Raw genomic sequence first — 19232 nt, 5'->3', positions numbered from 1 at the left:
ATTAAGAATATAGCAAAAAATATCACTGCGAACCATTTTCATATGAGCTGGAACATAATATCCTCACTTACTGTACATGCTGACCTTGTTCTGTGATATCAAATCCATCATTTTATTAAAAAACATGATGTTCTTGATAGCTAAATCCTCTCAGACTTATCAGATAAAGAAAAGAACAAGTGAAATATTTTCACTTCTAACTGATAAACGTTAACTGAAAGCCAAAATAATGAGTTTTGCCTGCTGAATGCATTGAATGGTGTGGTTAAAAATAAACCAGGCCATTTAGAGGCTCCTCTCTCTCAGTTGATTGATTAAACATTAACCTGCTGGATCTGGGATATTTCTTATTAATCACAGGTGGCACTGACTTAACTGAGCATGAAGAAGGCAAAAAGACACACATATAAAACACACACACACAAACACACAAATACGCATGGATGAAATCATGCCATCATGATATATGCCATTAAATGGCTGCTTTAATGTGATAAGCAATGCCTTTTTGTGTGAGTGAAACATCTAACTGTGGTGGTGCAAGTGAGTTGAACACACATGCACACACATCTCCATATCAAACAGCACACTGTGGGAATTGCCATGACCTAATGCATTTCTTATCTCACATTTGATTACACATTTCACATAGGAAACTGTGTTCCTTTAGCCTGCAGAGAAAAGATGTCTAAAGAGAAAAAAAACAACGAAGAAGTGAGCACTTTTCAAAGAAGTGGGTGGCAGGTCTGGGACCTGACCTGCTAGATAGGCTACACACTATATCGCCAGCCCAGATCCCACAAAAAGACAGTAGAATCAGACTTTCCTTATTTTCCCACAGAAGCACCTATCGCAGTCCAATAATGTCACTGAATATTCAGCCACTGTAGCAGGCTGTTGCTTTGATGTAGCACTCATGTGGGTGGCCAGTATCCTTCAGTTTCAGTCTGACAGAGCTCTGAACCTGCCTCTGAAATAGCTACGCTTTTCTGCCTGTAACCACGGGTGACTTTTTTGTGCCTGAGGAGGCTTTTATGAGAAAATTGACAAAGTAAATATCCTTTCTGCTGTCTCCCTGATGAATAATGTACGCACTGCTTTCAAAAAAAAAAAAAAAAAAAAATCAACAGCTTCAGGGTTGTCCCTGCACATCAGCTGTCATGCTGTGATGTGGGTGGCGGTCCTAGTTGCAGGGGGGCTTACGGCAGCACACAGGTGCCCTTTTCCACTCCCAGGCCGAAAATGACAAATTCAATAAACTCAAGACATCTCTGTGGAGCACCTATGGAATCAAACACACCTGACACGCGGCTGAAGGGCTTCTTCCTAGTCTCTCTGACATCCCGTCTTGACGCTCGATATCAATATCTCGTCAGACGTGGAATATCTCTCCATCTTACTAGCAGGCTTTGACACTGTGAGAACGAATAAGAATATGTGTCAGAGGTTGTGGGACTGGAGGTAAGATTGTGATGTGGAAATTGAATCTGTGAGATGACATTAACAGAGAGTGCCCCCTAACTCTGTGTGTGTTTGAGCCGCCGAGCAGACATGCCTGGCTTGGGTTACCGACTGTAATTCTGATGGTGAAAGGGCCACAATCAGCCTACTTAATCTCCGAGCTGTTCTTTAAAACCAGAGAAAGACGATCTGTCTCCTTTCTACTGTACGAAACAAGGAAACATGTGATTCATCGTGGAATGGAAATGCACATTAAATTAAATTTGCTTTTAGTGGCAGTGAGGACAAACCCTCAACTGCAGTTTTTTCCGCAGTAACAAAAAAGGTGCTTGTTATCTGTCAAAAAAACCCATCTCATAAAGCTAGCTTGACCTGACAGAACAAACCAAGACATCAAATTTTAAAGAATTAGCATCATAATGGGTTTAATGTCCCGCTTGTGGTAAAAGCTCAGTAAAATGGCCATGCAATTTTAGTAGTGATGATAAACTGGGAGATGAAGATAGCGGGGCTCTGTGCGTGAGACAAACCCTCACTGTACGTTCATTAGCATCCCTGAAGGTTCCCATCTGACCACGAGGGAAAACAGAGCTGTTCTGCAAGCATGAGTACCTTATTAAAGAAAGGAGCCTCAAGTTTTGTGAGTGCAGTCCAGGAGGAGCTCATATCAAAGCTCCCACCTGTTTGTCTGGGTGCTCCTTTGACACAATAGGTCATGAAATGCAATCTCCTTCTGGCCACACAAAAGCAAAGGAGCGGATAAACTGCAAGATAAATGACCTCCACTTTTGGATGGTCTGTGCCATAAAAATAAACCATGCAAAGACAATCTACAAACCCTCAGAAAGCCAACTTCAATGGAGAATAACTGCAGCAGAAGAAGAGGGAAAAGTGTCTGGGTTTTTTGAAGTAGGATGGATAGTTCCTTAAAGACTTTGATTGCTCATCTGTGATAACTGTGAGAGTGTACAGGCCTGAAAAATCCTTCTCTGTGTTTGTACTCACAATCTGGAGGTCTTGTCTTCCAACCAGCTGTGTACACGCTGCAGACGGGCTCCGTTTTCCACAGGAAGCATGATGGAACCACAGGAAGATAAACCCAGCGTGTGATGGCTGCAGGAAAAATGACGAGGCAAATTAGGGTTAGGCTTAAACAAACATAAATATGAAAGCAATAATCACTTTCTTTTGCAACAGAAAACAATGTCAGGATATTTTAGGGAAATTAAAGGCAGATCATGACTTCTGTTACAAAACAAAAAATAAATTGCATGCTATGATACTATTTAAATTCAAGGTCTGTTTGTTTAACCCCAAGCTCTATCTAATTAAACTGATATGAAATCGGGGAACTTCCACATTTCTCTGTGTGAGGTTTAGATGAAGGATATAAATCTTATCATTTAAAATTGATAAATAATTTTATTCCAAGGTAGGGAGGGGGCAAACATGCACTTTAAGTCTATTATGAACTCAACTGATAGATTTTATTCAACATAAATATGTGTAAAGGCACCAGAGTAGTACGTTGCAGGCCTCGGAGCAGGCCTATAACCTGACTGACAGTGACTGACAGCTTGGGCAGGTGTGGCGGTGCGTCCGGGGAAAGTGAACCTCAGCAGGCTAAATGAGGCTCACCATTGTCCTCTGCGGGTCTTTGATCTCCCAGCGGTGGGCCAGAACCTCAGTGGGGAGTCCAAGCTGGGCCTCAGGCTACAGTTTGTATCGACTCAGGAGGGCTGACAGCACTGGGCTGATGGTGTGGGAGGGGGCTTGGGCTTCCTCTTTCTTATCCTGAGCTGCTCAGTGACAGACTGTGGAGTGAAGAAACAGGGCATGTTGAGGTTACTCCTACTTTAGATCCCCCAGTAATGAGCCAAGAAGTCGTCAACTTGATTGTTCGGTCATTTATTTTTTTTCTGTTTGTTTTTAAACTATTTATTTAACCTTTATTTTAGTCAGACTAATTGCTTTAAGAACAGAGATCTCATTTTCAAGGAAGCCCTGACTAAGAAGTGTGGAGACACAACATCACTTACCTTTACCTTGGAAGCAGTTGTGCAGGGCATAAATATTTTCTTCTGTGGTTTTGTTTGAAAGACCAAATCGTTTTTATCATCTAAAATTTTTTATAGGGTGTGTTATTTAAAAGCACTTCCTTATAAGATATTAATTTTATAAATATTAATTAAAAAAAGCCATTTGGATTCATTCATCCCTCTAAATCCACTCTCAGGATAAAAAAGTTCACTTAATGACAAAACCAAGCAAAGTAAAGTAGATCCTCTCAACTAGAACTGCAAAGCAATTTGTATGAAAATAAATTTCACTCACGCTATCTTACATCTGAAATAAATGATCTTATTTTTTCAGTGAAGCAGCTGTTCATACAGCCTGTACTTAAGGCCAAAGCCTTTAGTGAACCTTCAAATGTACCGTAAGTGGACAGGATGGGCTTAGAGCTAAAGAGAGTAATGTTTCTCTGCTGATGGTCCCCTCCTCTCCAGACACTGCAGGAGGAGACCATCAAACCATTTAGCTCGAACAAGAAAACAATCAACACTAAAATAAGTAAACATAAAATACAATGTTATAAATAAGTCTTAATATGCAAGATTGTTTGTGCAAGGCTGTGAATATGCAATGCGTATAACCCTCTTTGTGTGTGTTCATAAAACAAAGAGTACACAATCTCAGTGCCCTGAAAGCACATGTCAGTGTAAGTGGAGAGCAGTGGATGAGACTCACAGCACTACAATAAATAGTGACAGTGAACAGGCAGACAGGGACAGCCCCTCTTAGTGTGCAGCGATTGTGTTTCAGTGTGTTGGCCCGGCTCTTCCTGGGCTGCTCCGTGTTGTGGAGCAAGAAGCCACTGCTGGGAGCCACAGTGGAAGAGATCAATTGTACACATTCCTGCCACCTGAGATTCAAGTGTTTCTGTAATACTGCACAGCTCAATCGATTACTGAGAGAGAAGCTGAGAGGAAGATCTCGTGCATACACTGCTAGGACTGTATGAACCAAGATAAAGCATGTCTTTACTTGTGTACATTCATATTTCTTACCTTATACTTCCACACACACACACAGACTAATTTTCAACAAGTGAACCATTTTCATTGTTATTATTACCATCATTCTTATAACCAGTATCTATAATAATAATAATAATAATAATAATAATAATAATAATAATATTGTTGTTATTATTATTATCATTATAAGTATTATCATTGTTATTAGTAGTAATTTATTGTCATGTTTGTCAGAGTTTTAATATCTAGGCGTTATTTCATTATTTCACAGCTTTTTCTGATGCAATATATTTTCTAAATAATTATATAAACATAACATGAATATTAATAATAACATGAATAATAATAATAATAATAATAATAATAATAATAATTTTAAGAAAAGTTAAAACTAACTCATTTCGGTTTGACCGGAAGTTAGAGTTGTAAATAAGCTAAAGGAAGCATTCCTTACAATTAGATAGCAGTAAAAATGTAGCACCGCTTTATTTTTGTTTCTGTCCTTTAAAGAATCTCTGAGGAAGTCCTGCACACACTGAAAGCTCGCCGAGCAGATGTGACTGCTGTAAAGAAAACAGGCACTGTGGGTAAGGATCATTTAGCTTCGACGTCCTGAAATATAAAACGTAAATATTGTAGATTTGAGCTCAGTGAAGAGGAGGAGAGCGCCGAGGATGCTGGACATAAATGAACAGATCCTGTATTACAGGATGTGCAACGATGTGTTAAATTAAATGCAGCTGTTGAAATACAAAGAGAAAAAAAATCCGTTTGAATAAGAAAAAAAATGCCTTCATAACCGTCACAGGCTTTATGCAGAAACCTCGGGAGCGTTTTGACAACTTCACACAGTGATAATTAGGTCGTCAGATTATCTGTTTACTTATTTCTAAAACATAAAACGTATTGTTTATCGAATGCAGAATTATCTGCTATGAAATACTGGATCTAATTGGGACAGAAATTAGTTTTTCCCGCTGAGACTTGCTCAAATAACAAGCAGCAGGGAACTATTTTCTTCCGCGTAAAAAAAAAAGCCTCGATCTACTTTATTCCGCGGATTTGCAATTAAAAGGCATTTTTAAGGATTTGCAATGGAATTTACGAGTCTAAATAGCGATTAAGATTTAAATTAAAGAGCAGGTAAGCCCTCGATATGAATGACTGCATCCACAGTTTGTGCTTCAGCTGTTCGTCATTAAAAAAAAGAGGACGTTACACACGCTGCACAACGGCCCTGGCGCGCATAAAGCAACATTTAAACTTTTTCCCCCAATATTCTTTGAATAATTAATGCTCACTGTAAAAAAAAAAAAAAAAAGGACATTTTGATAACATTATAAAGAAAGGAGGGAATAAAGGCACACAAACACACAATGATTCTTTTGGAAAACTGATGTATTTGATTATTCGAGTAAAGAATTACAGTATCTTAGTTGTTAGTAGGTATTAAAGTGTAGAGAAACTGGACCCATAAAGATCTTCCAACTTTCCAAGAAAGTGCATGTAACAGTCCGAAGGTTGTCAAACCCGATATATATTTATATTTATAAAAACACTATCATTTTTGTCCCCTGGCCATGATGGACTTCTCTTGTGTGAGCTATATGTACATTTTCTAAGGAGGGAGTTTGTATTTCCACAACTGAACATATTTACAGAAGCTTCAACACAGAACTTTGCACTTGATGTCAGTGAGGATGCTGGGACATAGCAGCAACGTGGAAATCCAGCTGAGAAACTAATGGAGAATCCTGCTCATGTGATTGGCTGTCTCAGTTCCAAAAACGAGTTAAAAAAAAAAAAAAAAAAAAAAAAAAGGCCAGACCGAATGTTCCCTTCTGACTTGCTTTCCACAACACCCAAATACGAGCAAAAAAAAGTAAACAAAAAGTAAAAAGTACAATACACAGAAACAGTAACAACAAAACAAGTTAACACTAAATAAACCCCTTAAAATGTAGCAAACTTCGAAGTTTTGTCGTACTTAAATAGAATAACGGTAAATAGAAATGTGAAAGAAAGGAACTACTACACATTTAGTCCCTTGCCTGAATTTAATTGTTTTGCTTTGACGAGGGGAGGGTGGCTTGAACACACAGATGTTAGACCATCTACAGAGGATCCGTGTACAATATTTACAGCAAATCTGTTTTTATTACAGGGCTAATGCATCACATGAACATCGACAGTTCCGTTATAGCTACTACAGACAAAAAATAACTTAATGCCAAGGTAAGGTTATCTACCCAGATATTCTAAGTTTCAAAAGCACATTTTTAAGCACCCATACATACCCATTCTGGCTTTAAAACAAACAAAAACCTAACTGTTAATGCTTCCACTTGGTTTCAAGCAAGGTTATAATCACTAATAAATAAGCTCCTTAAAACTATAACATGTACATTGTACAAAAAAGCAACTTGTCTTCACACTCGTGTTCGTAAAGATTCAATGGCGAGCAAAGCAGTTCAGTTGATTTTGTCCCCATCTTGTTCTTTTGTGTTTTTCCTTGTGTGTCTACATATGTGTACAACATGCCATTAGGCATCTTCATTTGTCTGTGCACAACGGAGGACAGAAGCTCTAACTTGTGACAATTTCTTTATTGTCCTCCATGAAACGTGTGAACCTAAAGTGGGCCCCATTCTCTGTGTTGGCCATTTTCTCCAAACCAGCCAGAGCAGCATTAGGCTCCATGCTGTGCAGCTTGTCTAGACTGCCGGTCAGGCCACCAATGGGAGAACTACCCCCATTACCCACACCACCTGACATGGGTGGGATGCCTCCATTCTGGATGACAGAGATTTCATTTGTCTTCATCGCCAGGCCATTGGAGAAAGCTGCAGCGTACTGGTTCCAGAAATTAGCCGGGTCTCCGTTGCTTGCCCTTGATGCCATGTCCTTCTGAAAGATCTCAGGAAACTTGACTGGGTTGGCACCCAAGAAGGCCATTGGCCCATCCACGGAGAGCCTACGGCCCCGTCTGGCAGGAGCACTGTTCCACATGTGTGTGCCCATGTGAACCTTCACAGAGAGAGAGGAGGAGAGAGGAGGGGGATAAAAGGGAGGGAGGAGAGACAGAGGAATAAGAGGGATGAAAATTAGCTATGTTTACAAACTTGGCCATAAGAGCTGCACATGAAATGATGCAATGGAAAAAATAATAATAATGCTTAACTCCAAATTAAAATAGCTTCACACCCTGGCTGCAGCAGACCACTTAGTTGCCTATGCTGTGAGAAGTACCCGCATGGTGTAAACATCTTATTTTGGCAAGACGGATACATGCTGTTTTATCTAAACCTTAATTTGCTCATCTCACAAGAGGGGAACAGAGCTTTTGGTAAAATCTGAAGTGCCAAAATACATTGCACGTGACATTTCACTTCTGCAGGGATCCTGTCTATGACAGAAACATTACTTTTTCCTGCTTTATAACCATTAGAAGGCATGTTCATTTAGCTGTGATTTATATGTTATGAACATACTGCTTGTAACCACAGTTGAACTGCTTAAGATATTAAGCACATTTATCTCTGTGCAAGTCCAGTTACAACCAAAGTCATAACCTACTTTAAGAGAAATGTCCAGAATTTCATGCTAAGTTTAAGGATTGACATAAAATACTTGACGTGCTTAATTTGTATAAGTCTCTAAAGATTCTGTGGATCACTGATGACTTTCTGAGCATTTCAGGCCTGTGGCTGTTTTCACAGCATCTGTTACAAAAAACTAGAAATTGACCTTGCAGGAATAATTGTCCCTGGCCATTAAGTCTGTGCACTGAATCATCCTAAGCTGATTGCATTATAAGTTCCTTCCTAATAACCATACAAGCTGTGTGATTCAGTTTTTCCATCAAATTATTTTTACTAAAAAGTCAGTACCTTTAAGTAAACACAAAGCATTCACACTGTGCGATGGCTAGAGTACTGACATGTCATATAAAACTTTAAGCAGTCCTGAGACTCACTTTTCACAAACATTCTCACGCACCAACTTTTTAACAGTTTTGACTGTTTCAACATTTACCTTGAGGTTTCCTTTGGTGGTGAAAGCTCGACCACAGATACTGCAGGCGAAGGGTTTCTCCCCTGTATGGGTTCTCTCGTGGATCTGTAGAGCACTGGAGGATGAAAAACACTTCCCACAGGTGTTACAAAAGTGTTGCTTCGGCGTCCTGCGTGGTGGAGCAGCAGACAGCACAGGGGAAGTGGAGGCAGATGATGTGACCATGCCCGAAGGCATGTCCTTGTTTTCTTGGTGGAGGCTATGGAGGAAGCCGTTGACCTCTGGCTTGTTGAGAGAGCCTACAGACAGAAGGGAAGGGGTTGGGCTGGAGGACAAGCTGGTGTTTGAGGGCTCAAAGAGCTGTGAGGGCAGGTCTCTCATTTGATGGGTTAGCATGTGCTGCTTGAGGTTGCCCTTGGTAGAGAAACCCCTGTTACAGGCCGTGCAAATAAATGGTCGTTCTTTGGTATGGCTTCGATAGTGAATGTCCAAGGCACTCTGACAAGCGAAGGTCTTCCCACAGATGTCACAGGATGTGTTCTTGGTGGTGCTACGCTCACGGAAGGAGAATATCATGCCCAAGGGGTCTTTTGAGGGATTGACAGATGTCAGGTCCAAGGCTCCAGTGTTGGAGGGGTGAGAATGCAAGAGGCTTGCACTTGTGTGCTCCAAAGATAAGGCCCTTTGGTGCCTTTCTTCGAGGTTTGGGGATTTGTGTGGTTGATGTTGCATGCTTGTGGGGGATGGCGCCTGCATGGAGGAGGTAGATTCTGACACAGCTGGACTCCCGGCGCTTCGACTTTCAACATCCCCGCCCAGAGACGAGGAGTCATTGGTGAGACAATCCCCTTCAGCTAAGCCATTTATCAAAGCCTTCATTTGACTGGCCTCAGTGTCATTATTGTGGGCATTCTCTTGGCCATTTTTCTCTTGCCCATCCTGGCAAGACATTTCAGGGGGAACTGGGGAATTACATAGACTGTCATGGGATGCATCAGCTGACCTAGGGGTGTCTGGCACGCTGCTATCTGGGCCTTCCTCCATCCCTTCAATGTTGTCATCAGAGAAGTTATCCAGATCATCAAAGTTTCTCTCCTCAAATGAGCCAGTGTCAGAGGCCATGGACTCGGGGTAACTCTCTGGCAGAGGGGTATTGGGGATCTGCCCACCCATGTGCATGCGAATATGTTGCTGTAGGACCACAGCGTTAGTGAACTTCTTCTGACAAATAGGGCAGGAGTGTTGGACTCTAAGAGGGGGCATTGCCCTATGGACGCTGTAATGTGTCTTGAGATTTCCTTTTGTGGTAAATGCCCGGCCACAGATTTTACACTTAAAGGGCCTTTCCCCAGTGTGAGTACGATAGTGCATTTTCAGAGCACTTTGGCAGCTCAGAATCCGGTGGCAGATGACACATTCATTAGGGTCTGTCACCTTCCTGTCAATGTTCTCCACAAGCTGCTGAAGCTTGGAGGTCTCTGACCCCTGGAGAGGATCCAGGATGCCTCCAAAAGGGAACTTTGCCTTAAACTGATCAGACATAAGAGGCATGAGTGGGTTTGTTGTCATGGGAGGGCTGTTAGATGTTGTATAATCAACAGTGCTCTCTGAAGCAGACCTCAGATTTGTCATGAGGCCTGAGGAGTTGCTGCCTTCTTCAGTTTTTCCATTTGAGGTAGGCAGAGTTGCACCTTCACCCTCTTCAGACGCTCCATCATTACTTTTAGCTGAAAGGTCAGCGGCACCTGAGTCACTCTTTGCAGTAACAGAAGGGCTAGTTATGGCTATTGAATTGTCTTCCTTTTTGATGAAATGTGGCAGGCTCGGCATTGTTGGTGGCAAGAGCATGCCGACTGAGGAAGTCAGGGTGGGTAAAACTGGTTTGCTGTCCAGCCAGCTGGTGACTGGTTTCTCTGGGGGCAGGGACATGCCGTATGGGATACCTGTGCTTGTTGGTATATTGTCCAAATGCTCAGGAACAGGGTAGGGATTCATCTGGATGTGTGGGTATTTTTCTTTATGTCGCTGGAAGTGCACCTTCAGGTTCCCACGTGTAGAGAAGCGGTTTCCACAAATATTACACTTGTATGGTCTCTCCCCAGTGTGAGACCGCAGGTGGATTTGCAAAGCACTGTCACTCCCAAACACCTTGCCACAGAAACGGCACTTATGCTTAAAGAAAGCATCATCAGAGCTGCTCTTGTGTTCAAATGAGGTGACATTTGGCTGCTTGCCTTTCGTTCTCTGGGCCAAAGCTGCTAAAGAGTTGAGGTCCTCTACAGTAGTGCCAACACTGGGCAGAGAGCTGGAGAACATGGGGTTACCAGGTGGGGGCTGAGGTAGAAGGGGATTCACTGCAGAGCTTAACAGGCTACGCATACCAAATGATGGTGATGATGACTTAGCTAGTGAGGGGTTGCTGAGCTGAGAGTGGAGGCTACTCATATGACTCGGCCTCTTGTCAGAGGACTGGGCATTGACTGTTGATGGCCCCAATGTGCTAATGCTCTGAGATGTCTCACTGCTGCTTGTGTTGGACTGAGGTAGCTGTGCTGCTGCAGCCAGCTGCTTTAGGCTGCTAATACTGGCTGACTGGCTGGCCAGGTTCTGGGCGAGGCCTGCGGCTGCAGCCAGCTGTTGGGAGAGATGGGAGCTGAGTGTGGTCAGTGGGCTGGCAGCAGGCCCCATTGTGCCTGAAGCTGAAGTTGGGGGCACCTGCATTTCTGGGGACTGAGAGGCCAACAGCAGTATCTGATGACGAATCTGCTCAATAAGCTGCAGCTGGTGGATTTGTTGCTGTTGTAGAGCCAGGAGCTGCTCCATAAGGGCTGGCACTGCCACCCTGGGGCCCCCATTTGAACGAGCCTCTTGTGAGAATTGCGCTACAGCCACTTTGGTGCTTTGCAGATTTTCAATTATGACATTACTGTTGATCATGGAGAAGTTCCCCAGCTCAGTCAGGTCTCTGAGCTGAGGTAGAGGGGCAGAGATAGCTGAAGTACCTACTGCAGGACCAGAGGGACCCCTGACACCATGGCTGCTAACTGTGTTGATTGGGCTCCCCTCGTCTGTAGGACTGCCTTCCTCTTCATGACCACTACTCATTCCGGAAACGTCCACATCCATGGATTCGTCTTTTTCGAGAATGTTGGGCTCCAATAGGTCACTGCACTCAGTTTGATCAGTGTTATTAGCCGTGTCATTCATCTGGTCATCGGGATTATGGGGAGGAGACCCGGGTGAAAAGGTTCCGGTGGGGGAGACGGGGTTTTCATTCACTATCAGAACTAACTGATTCTTAGTGCAATTCTTCTGGTGTTCCTCGAGATCTGATAGTTCAAAGAACTCAGCACAACATCTGCTACAGACGTGGGCGTCTGACTCCTTGCAGGGGGGGTCCTCCGAGCAAAGTTCTGTGTCCCCTGAAAAAGAGGAAACAGAGGATTAGTGATTAGAAATGTTTTGCAGCTGAAGAAGCAGCTTTATCTCTGCAAATTCCATTGTTGTTAATCTTAAGTTAATCATTTTAACACTTATCCCTTTGATGTGCTCACAAAAACAACTGAAAGACAACAATAAGCCAACAGAAATGAGAAAAAGCCTCATTCAATGCAGCGGCCACAGAAACACGATAAGAGAGGATACAAAATCAATAGGAACTACTCAAATATTGCTTAAAAGTGATCTTTGAAGATTTACATCTGGGTTTCATCAGCCTAAGCAAAGGTATTCATTTTCTCCAGCTAATCCATCAAAATATAGAATAGAGTGAAGTGAGGACATTGGCCCTTAATGAAATTTCATAGAAAAACATTGATTTCCTATATTCCATGCCCTTCAAAGTCTACTTGTCCACTCGGTACAAATCAAGCATTTGATGGACTTATTAGACTTTCAATTTGCTGTCAACTTTGCTCATTTTCAGCCAACTATGGGCATCTTGGACAGGTTATCTATGTCACTAAACTAATTTGTAAGCACTCATGCTGTCACAGTGAGACGTGAACAACAAAGCCTGTAGCATTAAGGCGGTTTCATGTACACATGAAAAACAAGAGAATTAAAGAGGAATGAAAAAGATACATCTAGTTTAACACAGGGTAGCAAATAGTCAAGTGTCTAATATATAATAGAAACAGTAAAAATATAGAAACTTTTTAAACATAACAGGATTATGGTTTTGTAAGAATGCATGCATCAAAAACTTCCCAAGTCAAATACGTGACATACCAGCTGGCTTTTAAAAACAGAAACTTTTCACCGAGATGGACTTCAAAAGTAATGATCGCCTTTCAAATGCGCACAGAAACCGTTTTTTTTTTATTTTGATAAATGCACGAGACAGAGCAAAAAGGCAAGAAGACACCCTGCCCCCAGAGCCACCACTGTGCTCCAGACTTTCCTTCTTCTTTCCCCTCTTTGTTGCTTTAAAATCTCACTGTTTAACATACAAGTTGATTTACAAATTGCATTTCTCTATGAATCCCTTTCATTGTGTCTCCGGCCCCTCAACACTTTCATCAGGGCCAAGAATTCATTTGCAAATGAAACCCAGAGAAGTGCAGCCCTGCCCCACAGAGAGACAGGATGCCTTCCCATTGTTCGCGCAGCATGGGAGCGGCGGGGATCGTCGGCACAGCCTGGCCCTGCTCATCTCAGTCGACTCAAAGCAGATCCTGTTTAATTCAGGGATTATCTCCCTCAATGTTTCTCTGCTCAGAGACATCAGATAACGCAAAGTTGCCATGACAGTAAACCCTGTCCCTCACACCACCAAAACCATGCAAACAGGGAAGATTCAACTTTAATGATAACTTTTCATGGTAAATCCCCCCTGACCCATAGCCCCCACCAGTCAACTTACACCCAGAGCACTAACTTTAAAAAAATGTGTTTGATTTATATGTGAGAAATGTGAGGAAACACGGGTAGTTTCTCACTTTTTTCAGGGCTGATTGTTCACATGGAAGCATGAAGAAAATGAAAATAAGTGGCATAAAAAACAGGATAAAGTTTAGTCTGGCATGACGCAAAATTAATAAATACAACTTCTGTGTGTACAACATGTTTCCGCCCGCACAGAGCTTGACATAAAATACACAACACACCATACATATTCTATTTGAGATAATGTGCTTAGTGCTCAAAATTAATTCATCATTAAAAATATATCAAAAATTGGCGCAAGTATGTTTAATTAAATAATTTCAACACAAAGATGACGATATTAAATGAGCGCATAAATTTAAAAATCTTACAGGTCAAAAGACCCCCAAAATCTACTTTTTTAAAAGTTTGAGTTTTGAAACAATAACTTTGATATAACATTAAAAATGAAATAGCAGGTGGCAATTACATGAAACGTGGTGTGTGTATTTTTTGACAAACTGGAGTGAAAATGTTTTATCAAAATTGTGGAAGATGAAGTGTACAGTCTTCTTTTCACTGACTATACTTGAAGTTTGGAATTCAATTAAAATACCCTTAAAGTTGGAAGAATATGCAAAGCACAACTCATAAATAACGTTGATGTTTACACAGCTATGCATTGGCTCTTTCAGCTGTGAAATAATGTTTGACTAAACTTCAGCGGCAACAAAAATCTCTTTAAAATCAAATTCAATCAAAACCAAATCAATGCATGATCACAAATCCACTGGCCACGTAAGTCTAGCATAGTAAACAGCGCAGATGCTAGCATTAGGCTTAATTCCCAAAATAGCAAGGATTAACATCGAATTAAAATTAAGATAAAGTCAAGCTGGTAGAAAGATGGAGTCTGTAAAAACTTCCATAGAAGCTCCATCAAAAGCATGATGTAAGCGGTGCATAGGGCTAAAGGGCGTCAGGAGAGACAAAGAGCAGAAGACAGAGCCTCAAAGAGAGTGACCAAAGTGTGAATATGAGAGCCAAGAAAGCGAGGATTAGTGGAAAAAAAAAAAAAGAAAAGTTGACGGCGAGCTTTGAGAGTTCCTACATTATTTTTTTCGCGGGGGGCCTCTGTGAGCCTCTTGACACTTGTAACTTCAGGAGGGTTTCTGCTCTCATCGGCTCCAGACACTGAACACTAGATGGGGTTCCACTAAAAACTGCCGAGGTCCTGGAAGAAACTCACATCTGAGAAGCTCTGCCCTGGTGACATGCTTAAAGCTCAAGGGGAGGGAGGAAAAAAAAAAAAAGGCAAAGCAAGTCCTTCAGGCTACACCTAGACTCCCACCACATAAACACTGGCAAAATGACAAGAAACAACAGTGCAAAGCGGGCTGCCCTGCCAATCTCCCCTCTAGGGGGGCCACTCTGATAGGGCAAAAGGGGACGGCCACAACATTGATAAGGCCTCACGCCACACAAACACACACACTAACTTGAATAAAAACCTGGGCCCTCGCCGGGGAGCCTGCAGCTCCGATCAGAGGGGTCAACGGCGAGGTAGAGAGGAACACACTGGGCCCTGAACTCTCCTCACCTCCACACAGAGGGACACTGGCAAAGGTTAAAACAGCTCAACATCCCACCCTCTGTGGCTCTCACTCCGACCTCCCAGTAACCACGGGCCCTCAGCATCTCTGACATTCAGCGACAAGCACAATGACTTTCTGTTCTCACTTCCGACTCCCACTGAAGACACACAGCACATTTGTTATGAGCTCTGTCAGCAAAATACCCAAGAAACTACAGAAAATATGACAACCCTGTCATAACCACTAACGAGATCTGCTAACATTAATTATAACATTTGAAATAATAGAATAAATTAACTCTCTGACAAAAGAAACTTTTTATTAACTTTATTAGATTTAAATGTAAATGCAGGAAAAAAACAGGAGTCAGGAATTAACTGCATCCTGCATTAATCATCAAGTTCCTAAAAATCACGTGAAATTTGCTGCAAATGCATGACTTTCTCCTGAAAGAAGCAAATGTTTCTTTTAAATTACCTGCACATGCTTTTCAGGCAGAGCTAAACACAATGTGGCTTTGAGAGGCAGAAATTGCAAATATTGAATTTAGAGGCCTTGTCCCACAGGCCTGTCCAACGCTGAAATATTTCCCATTTTATCTGCATGTTTTGTTATGGGCATATCTGATCCTTTCTACAAATTAAAATAATCAAAATAGGGCAAAAAATGTGAGGCAAAGCCTGGACACACTTTATGACAGTTCAAAGACTAGACTGCACTGATTTAATAGTTTATTTTGAAATAAGGACGAATTTTATATGACTTCACTGCACAAATACTCTGATGTTAAAGTCTAAAAGAAGGTCAAGGGAAACACACATCGTGACGCAACGTCCGTTGTAGAAATTCAGTATTTCGTTCTTATTATTAGTGCATCTGATGCTCTTATATTGGAGGGTTTTTGTCTTTTAATTTAAACGTCTGTTAAAGAATATGGGGACGTCTTATTTTAGTCGCTTGGCTGACTGTGGCTCTCAGCTCCAGAACAGAATCGAGCATTTTCACTCTCAGTGTCACTTTGTATAAAATAATGTTACATGTGGCACAACAGCAGAGTTTCTCCGTGTCTGCACAGACTGGTCAGATCTACATGCGCTGATAAAAGGCCAAAAGTCTTAATTAGGCGCGAGCTCGTTGAAGTTGAAAACAAAGAGCAAAGTTATCTCTGTTTTTTACACCCTGTGCATATTTCATAATAAAACACACACTGATTGTGTCACTGTGTTTCCGTGTGTGAGGCTGACTTTCAAATTATTAATGCTGCTTGACGTCAAGTTTGAACGACGAGTATTTACAGGATCTGAGGAAGATGTGTGTGATCTTCAGATCGTCACAGCACTTTTCCCTTCTTTATCCAACTTTTTAACATTAAAAACACTGTTAGAGAAAGAATAACTTACAGTGTTGTTTTTCGTAAAAAAAAAAAAAAGGGTGGAAACAGTGTTTGACTAAAAAGCTGGGACGGCGACGCTGGGATCGAGGAGTTTCAGTGTCCGGGGCACTGGAAAAGTTTGATTCCCAGCCGCAGCGGCGCGCTGCTCTGTCCGCGTCCAGAGACGCTGAGAGCGGGGAAGACTCGGAGAGGACCGACGACCGAGCCGGTCACACCACACAGAAAAAGTTTCATCGTGGATTTACAAATCAGGATTTTAACTAGCAAGGACACAAAAAGTTTCGAAACTTTAAAACAAGCACACAATGCGTAAAAAAAGAGAATTACGCACAAGAGTTGCATTAGTGTAGCATAGGAAATCTTAAAGATAACATTTGTATTTTGTTGAGTTAGTAGTCTTTAATGTGAGATAATATTCAAAAGTTTATTTTAATAACTATTTAAACGGAAATGAAGTGAATTCAAAGGAATCCTGAGAGTCGCTGGATTAGAAAAGTAAGAATAAAAGTAAGAAGCTGAAATAGCTGAAGAGACGATCTAAAGTCTAAAGTCCAAATCAGCGTCTAAACTTTTAACTATCAGATGTGAGCAATGACAGGATAAAAGAAGGTAAAAAGAGCCATATTCACGCTGCCTGGATAAAAGCAGAGATCTGTTACTCGAACTCACCATTGTGCTCCGATAAGGGGAGATGAGGGTCGGATTGGAAGTGTTGCGGCTTCGCTTGTTTCCTCCGCGACATGCTGGCTGGCACATCAGCAGGCGAAGAATAAAAAAATGACTACAAAACCTTCTCAAAAATTACGTAAATCGAGCCCATCCACCGCGCATGTGCCGCGTTATGATTATCAATAATGCTCTGCGATTAATCATACGGGGGGCTTCTTTGAAAGGCGATTGGCACCTCGCCAGCCCCCCTCCTATTCAAATGAAGTCTCTTTAATCAATTAGCTCCTGATTTGCTGGGGACTCTTGTCTCTCTCTCAGCTCCCACCCAATGAGTTGATCCGTACGGGGAAGAAAGGCTGGGTTTTCCAAACTCCCTTTAGATACGGTTTAACCCCTTCTGTTAGCCAAGTCAACGCTTATCTTGACTACTAAAGGGAATGTAAGCGTCTCGAGTCAGTGCCTGCGACAGTATCTTTCAATCTTTCACATTGATCAAGCAGCGATCACACTTTTCTGTCTTCCTCCTGTAGATGTGAAGAGTGGACGTTTTACTTCTCAAACCTCCGCGGGTGCCAGCCAACTTTCTTCTTCTCTCTAAAACTCGGTAGTCCGTCCTCCGCTCTCGCATTAAGATCGTTGCAGTTCAGCTCTCGTGCAGCACACCGACACCTACTCTCTGAAGAGTTTCTTCAATCGAGACTCCCGGTGCGCTAAAGCGCAGCGCCGCGCGAGCATGTTCCGTGCGTAAATGGCACCGGTACGCGTTCCCAAAAGTCCACAGCGTGTTCCGACGTCCCAATCAGTTTCATTTGATTGTTATTAGTCGAAAGGAGGGTCACTTACTAACACGTTTTCATCACACACTGCATTCCGCGAATAAACAAACTTTGAGGGCCCGTGTAGCGCTGGGTCAAAATGTGGAGCCCGGCCCATCGACGATCTGATTGGTCACCGGCCTATTCAGTCATCCTGCCATTCACCTCCACCCCCCTCCTCACCCCCCCCCCCTCTCTCCCTCTCTCTCTCTGATTGCGCCCAGCAGATCCAAACGCTTTGTGCGCATCGGGACGATCAGTGGTAAAGACAGCGGAGACAAGTCTGTTCATGTGAATAGAAGAGGGGGAAAAGATTTTAATTTCTTTTCTGGGCAATTTTTATTCTGCAAAGTCAATAAGATCATGTGGACACATCTACATTTCACCCGGGCCAAAATGTTGAAACAAAAACCTGTTTTGTCCTTCTATCGATGCCAGACAGTGGCCTATTTGTTGAATAAAAACAAGCAACAACAGTGTTGATTACTAAACGATGTCCACGTAGGAAAAATATTAAATGAATGGCTTTTGTTGGATTTTTATGTCTAGAAAAATATTATAAAACATTAACAGAGAAATACTGAAATAGTGCTGTTATAATTATTATTATTATTATTATTATTTTTATCGTTGTAAATAATGCACTAACAGGAGTGCGTCTTCAGTGGGGATGTTTTAAGAGGGCAAGAGGTCCCACAGGAGCGTCACGCTCGCGCTCAGTCGAGTAGATTTATTAGGTGAAAAAGATAAACGAAGCTCTCAGTCGGCCTGATTTTGAGAAATGAAGATAATAATGTTACTATAGGTGATGCCTCGGATGCCATTATTTTTCACTGAATATTTAAAGAGCGGCTGCAGGCTAGATGGATCTGGTCCTCTCTTGTGTCAGCTATCTTTTAGTTTCGACTAGCCTTACTATTTACTTATTCATGAAAAAAAGAAAGAACAGAGAGAGAGAGCAGGGAGGAAATCAAACACTTCTGATGGCTTCACTTTTATCAGCGCGTCATGCAAAATATCAAAAATAATAATTGAATATTTTTTTATTTGTACATTAATCTGGCTGAAGTGTCTTTACATGTGACAGTGTAACGGAATCGAAATGTAAGCAGTGACTAAGAAAATCAAAGAGCAGATGATCATTAAGAGGGGAAACGTGCGTTAAAAAGCCCATGCAATTATGTGCACCAAACTTGAAATTGCTGGGAAAGGAAAAAAAAAGGGGGTCTGCAATATTGTAATGTCCCGGGCGGGAAAATCAATGGCCAGTTAATTGATGTGAGTGTTGGTGTGAGATTGTAAACAGGGTGATTTGCAGCCCAGCCGAGCGCGAGACGTTTTAAATGGGATTCAGTCGGGACGGTGAGGATACAGTGTTCAC

The 19232-nt window shown here is 42.0% G+C and overlaps 1 protein-coding gene across 3 annotated transcripts; it reads right to left on the bottom strand.

The window, feature by feature from the left end:
* Positions 1-6264: 6264 nt before the first annotated feature.
* On the bottom strand, positions 6265-17896 carry sall1a (spalt-like transcription factor 1a). Of its 3 annotated transcripts, XM_041788058.1 has the most exons (4): positions 17037-17896; positions 14491-14613; positions 8535-11935; positions 6265-7526 (listed from the first exon to the last, which is right to left on the bottom strand). In XM_041788058.1, the coding sequence occupies exons 3-4, from the start codon at positions 11718-11720 to the stop codon at positions 7086-7088; spliced, it is 3627 nt and encodes a 1208-aa protein (XP_041643992.1). In that variant the 5' UTR covers positions 11721-11935; positions 14491-14613; positions 17037-17896; the 3' UTR covers positions 6265-7085. The 3 variants fall into 3 exon arrangements, with proteins under 3 accessions (XP_041643992.1, XP_041643975.1, XP_041643984.1); XM_041788041.1 differs by lacking the exon at positions 14491-14613; XM_041788050.1 differs by lacking the exon at positions 17037-17896 and having other exon boundaries at positions 14491-16996.
* Positions 17897-19232: the final 1336 nt, after the last annotated feature.

Source organism: Cheilinus undulatus, linkage group 1 (assembly GCF_018320785.1).
Source record: "Cheilinus undulatus linkage group 1, ASM1832078v1, whole genome shotgun sequence".
In the NCBI taxonomy this organism is placed as follows: Eukaryota; Metazoa; Chordata; class Actinopteri; order Labriformes; family Labridae; genus Cheilinus; species Cheilinus undulatus.
This window is presented reverse-complemented; position numbering and strand designations above follow the sequence as displayed.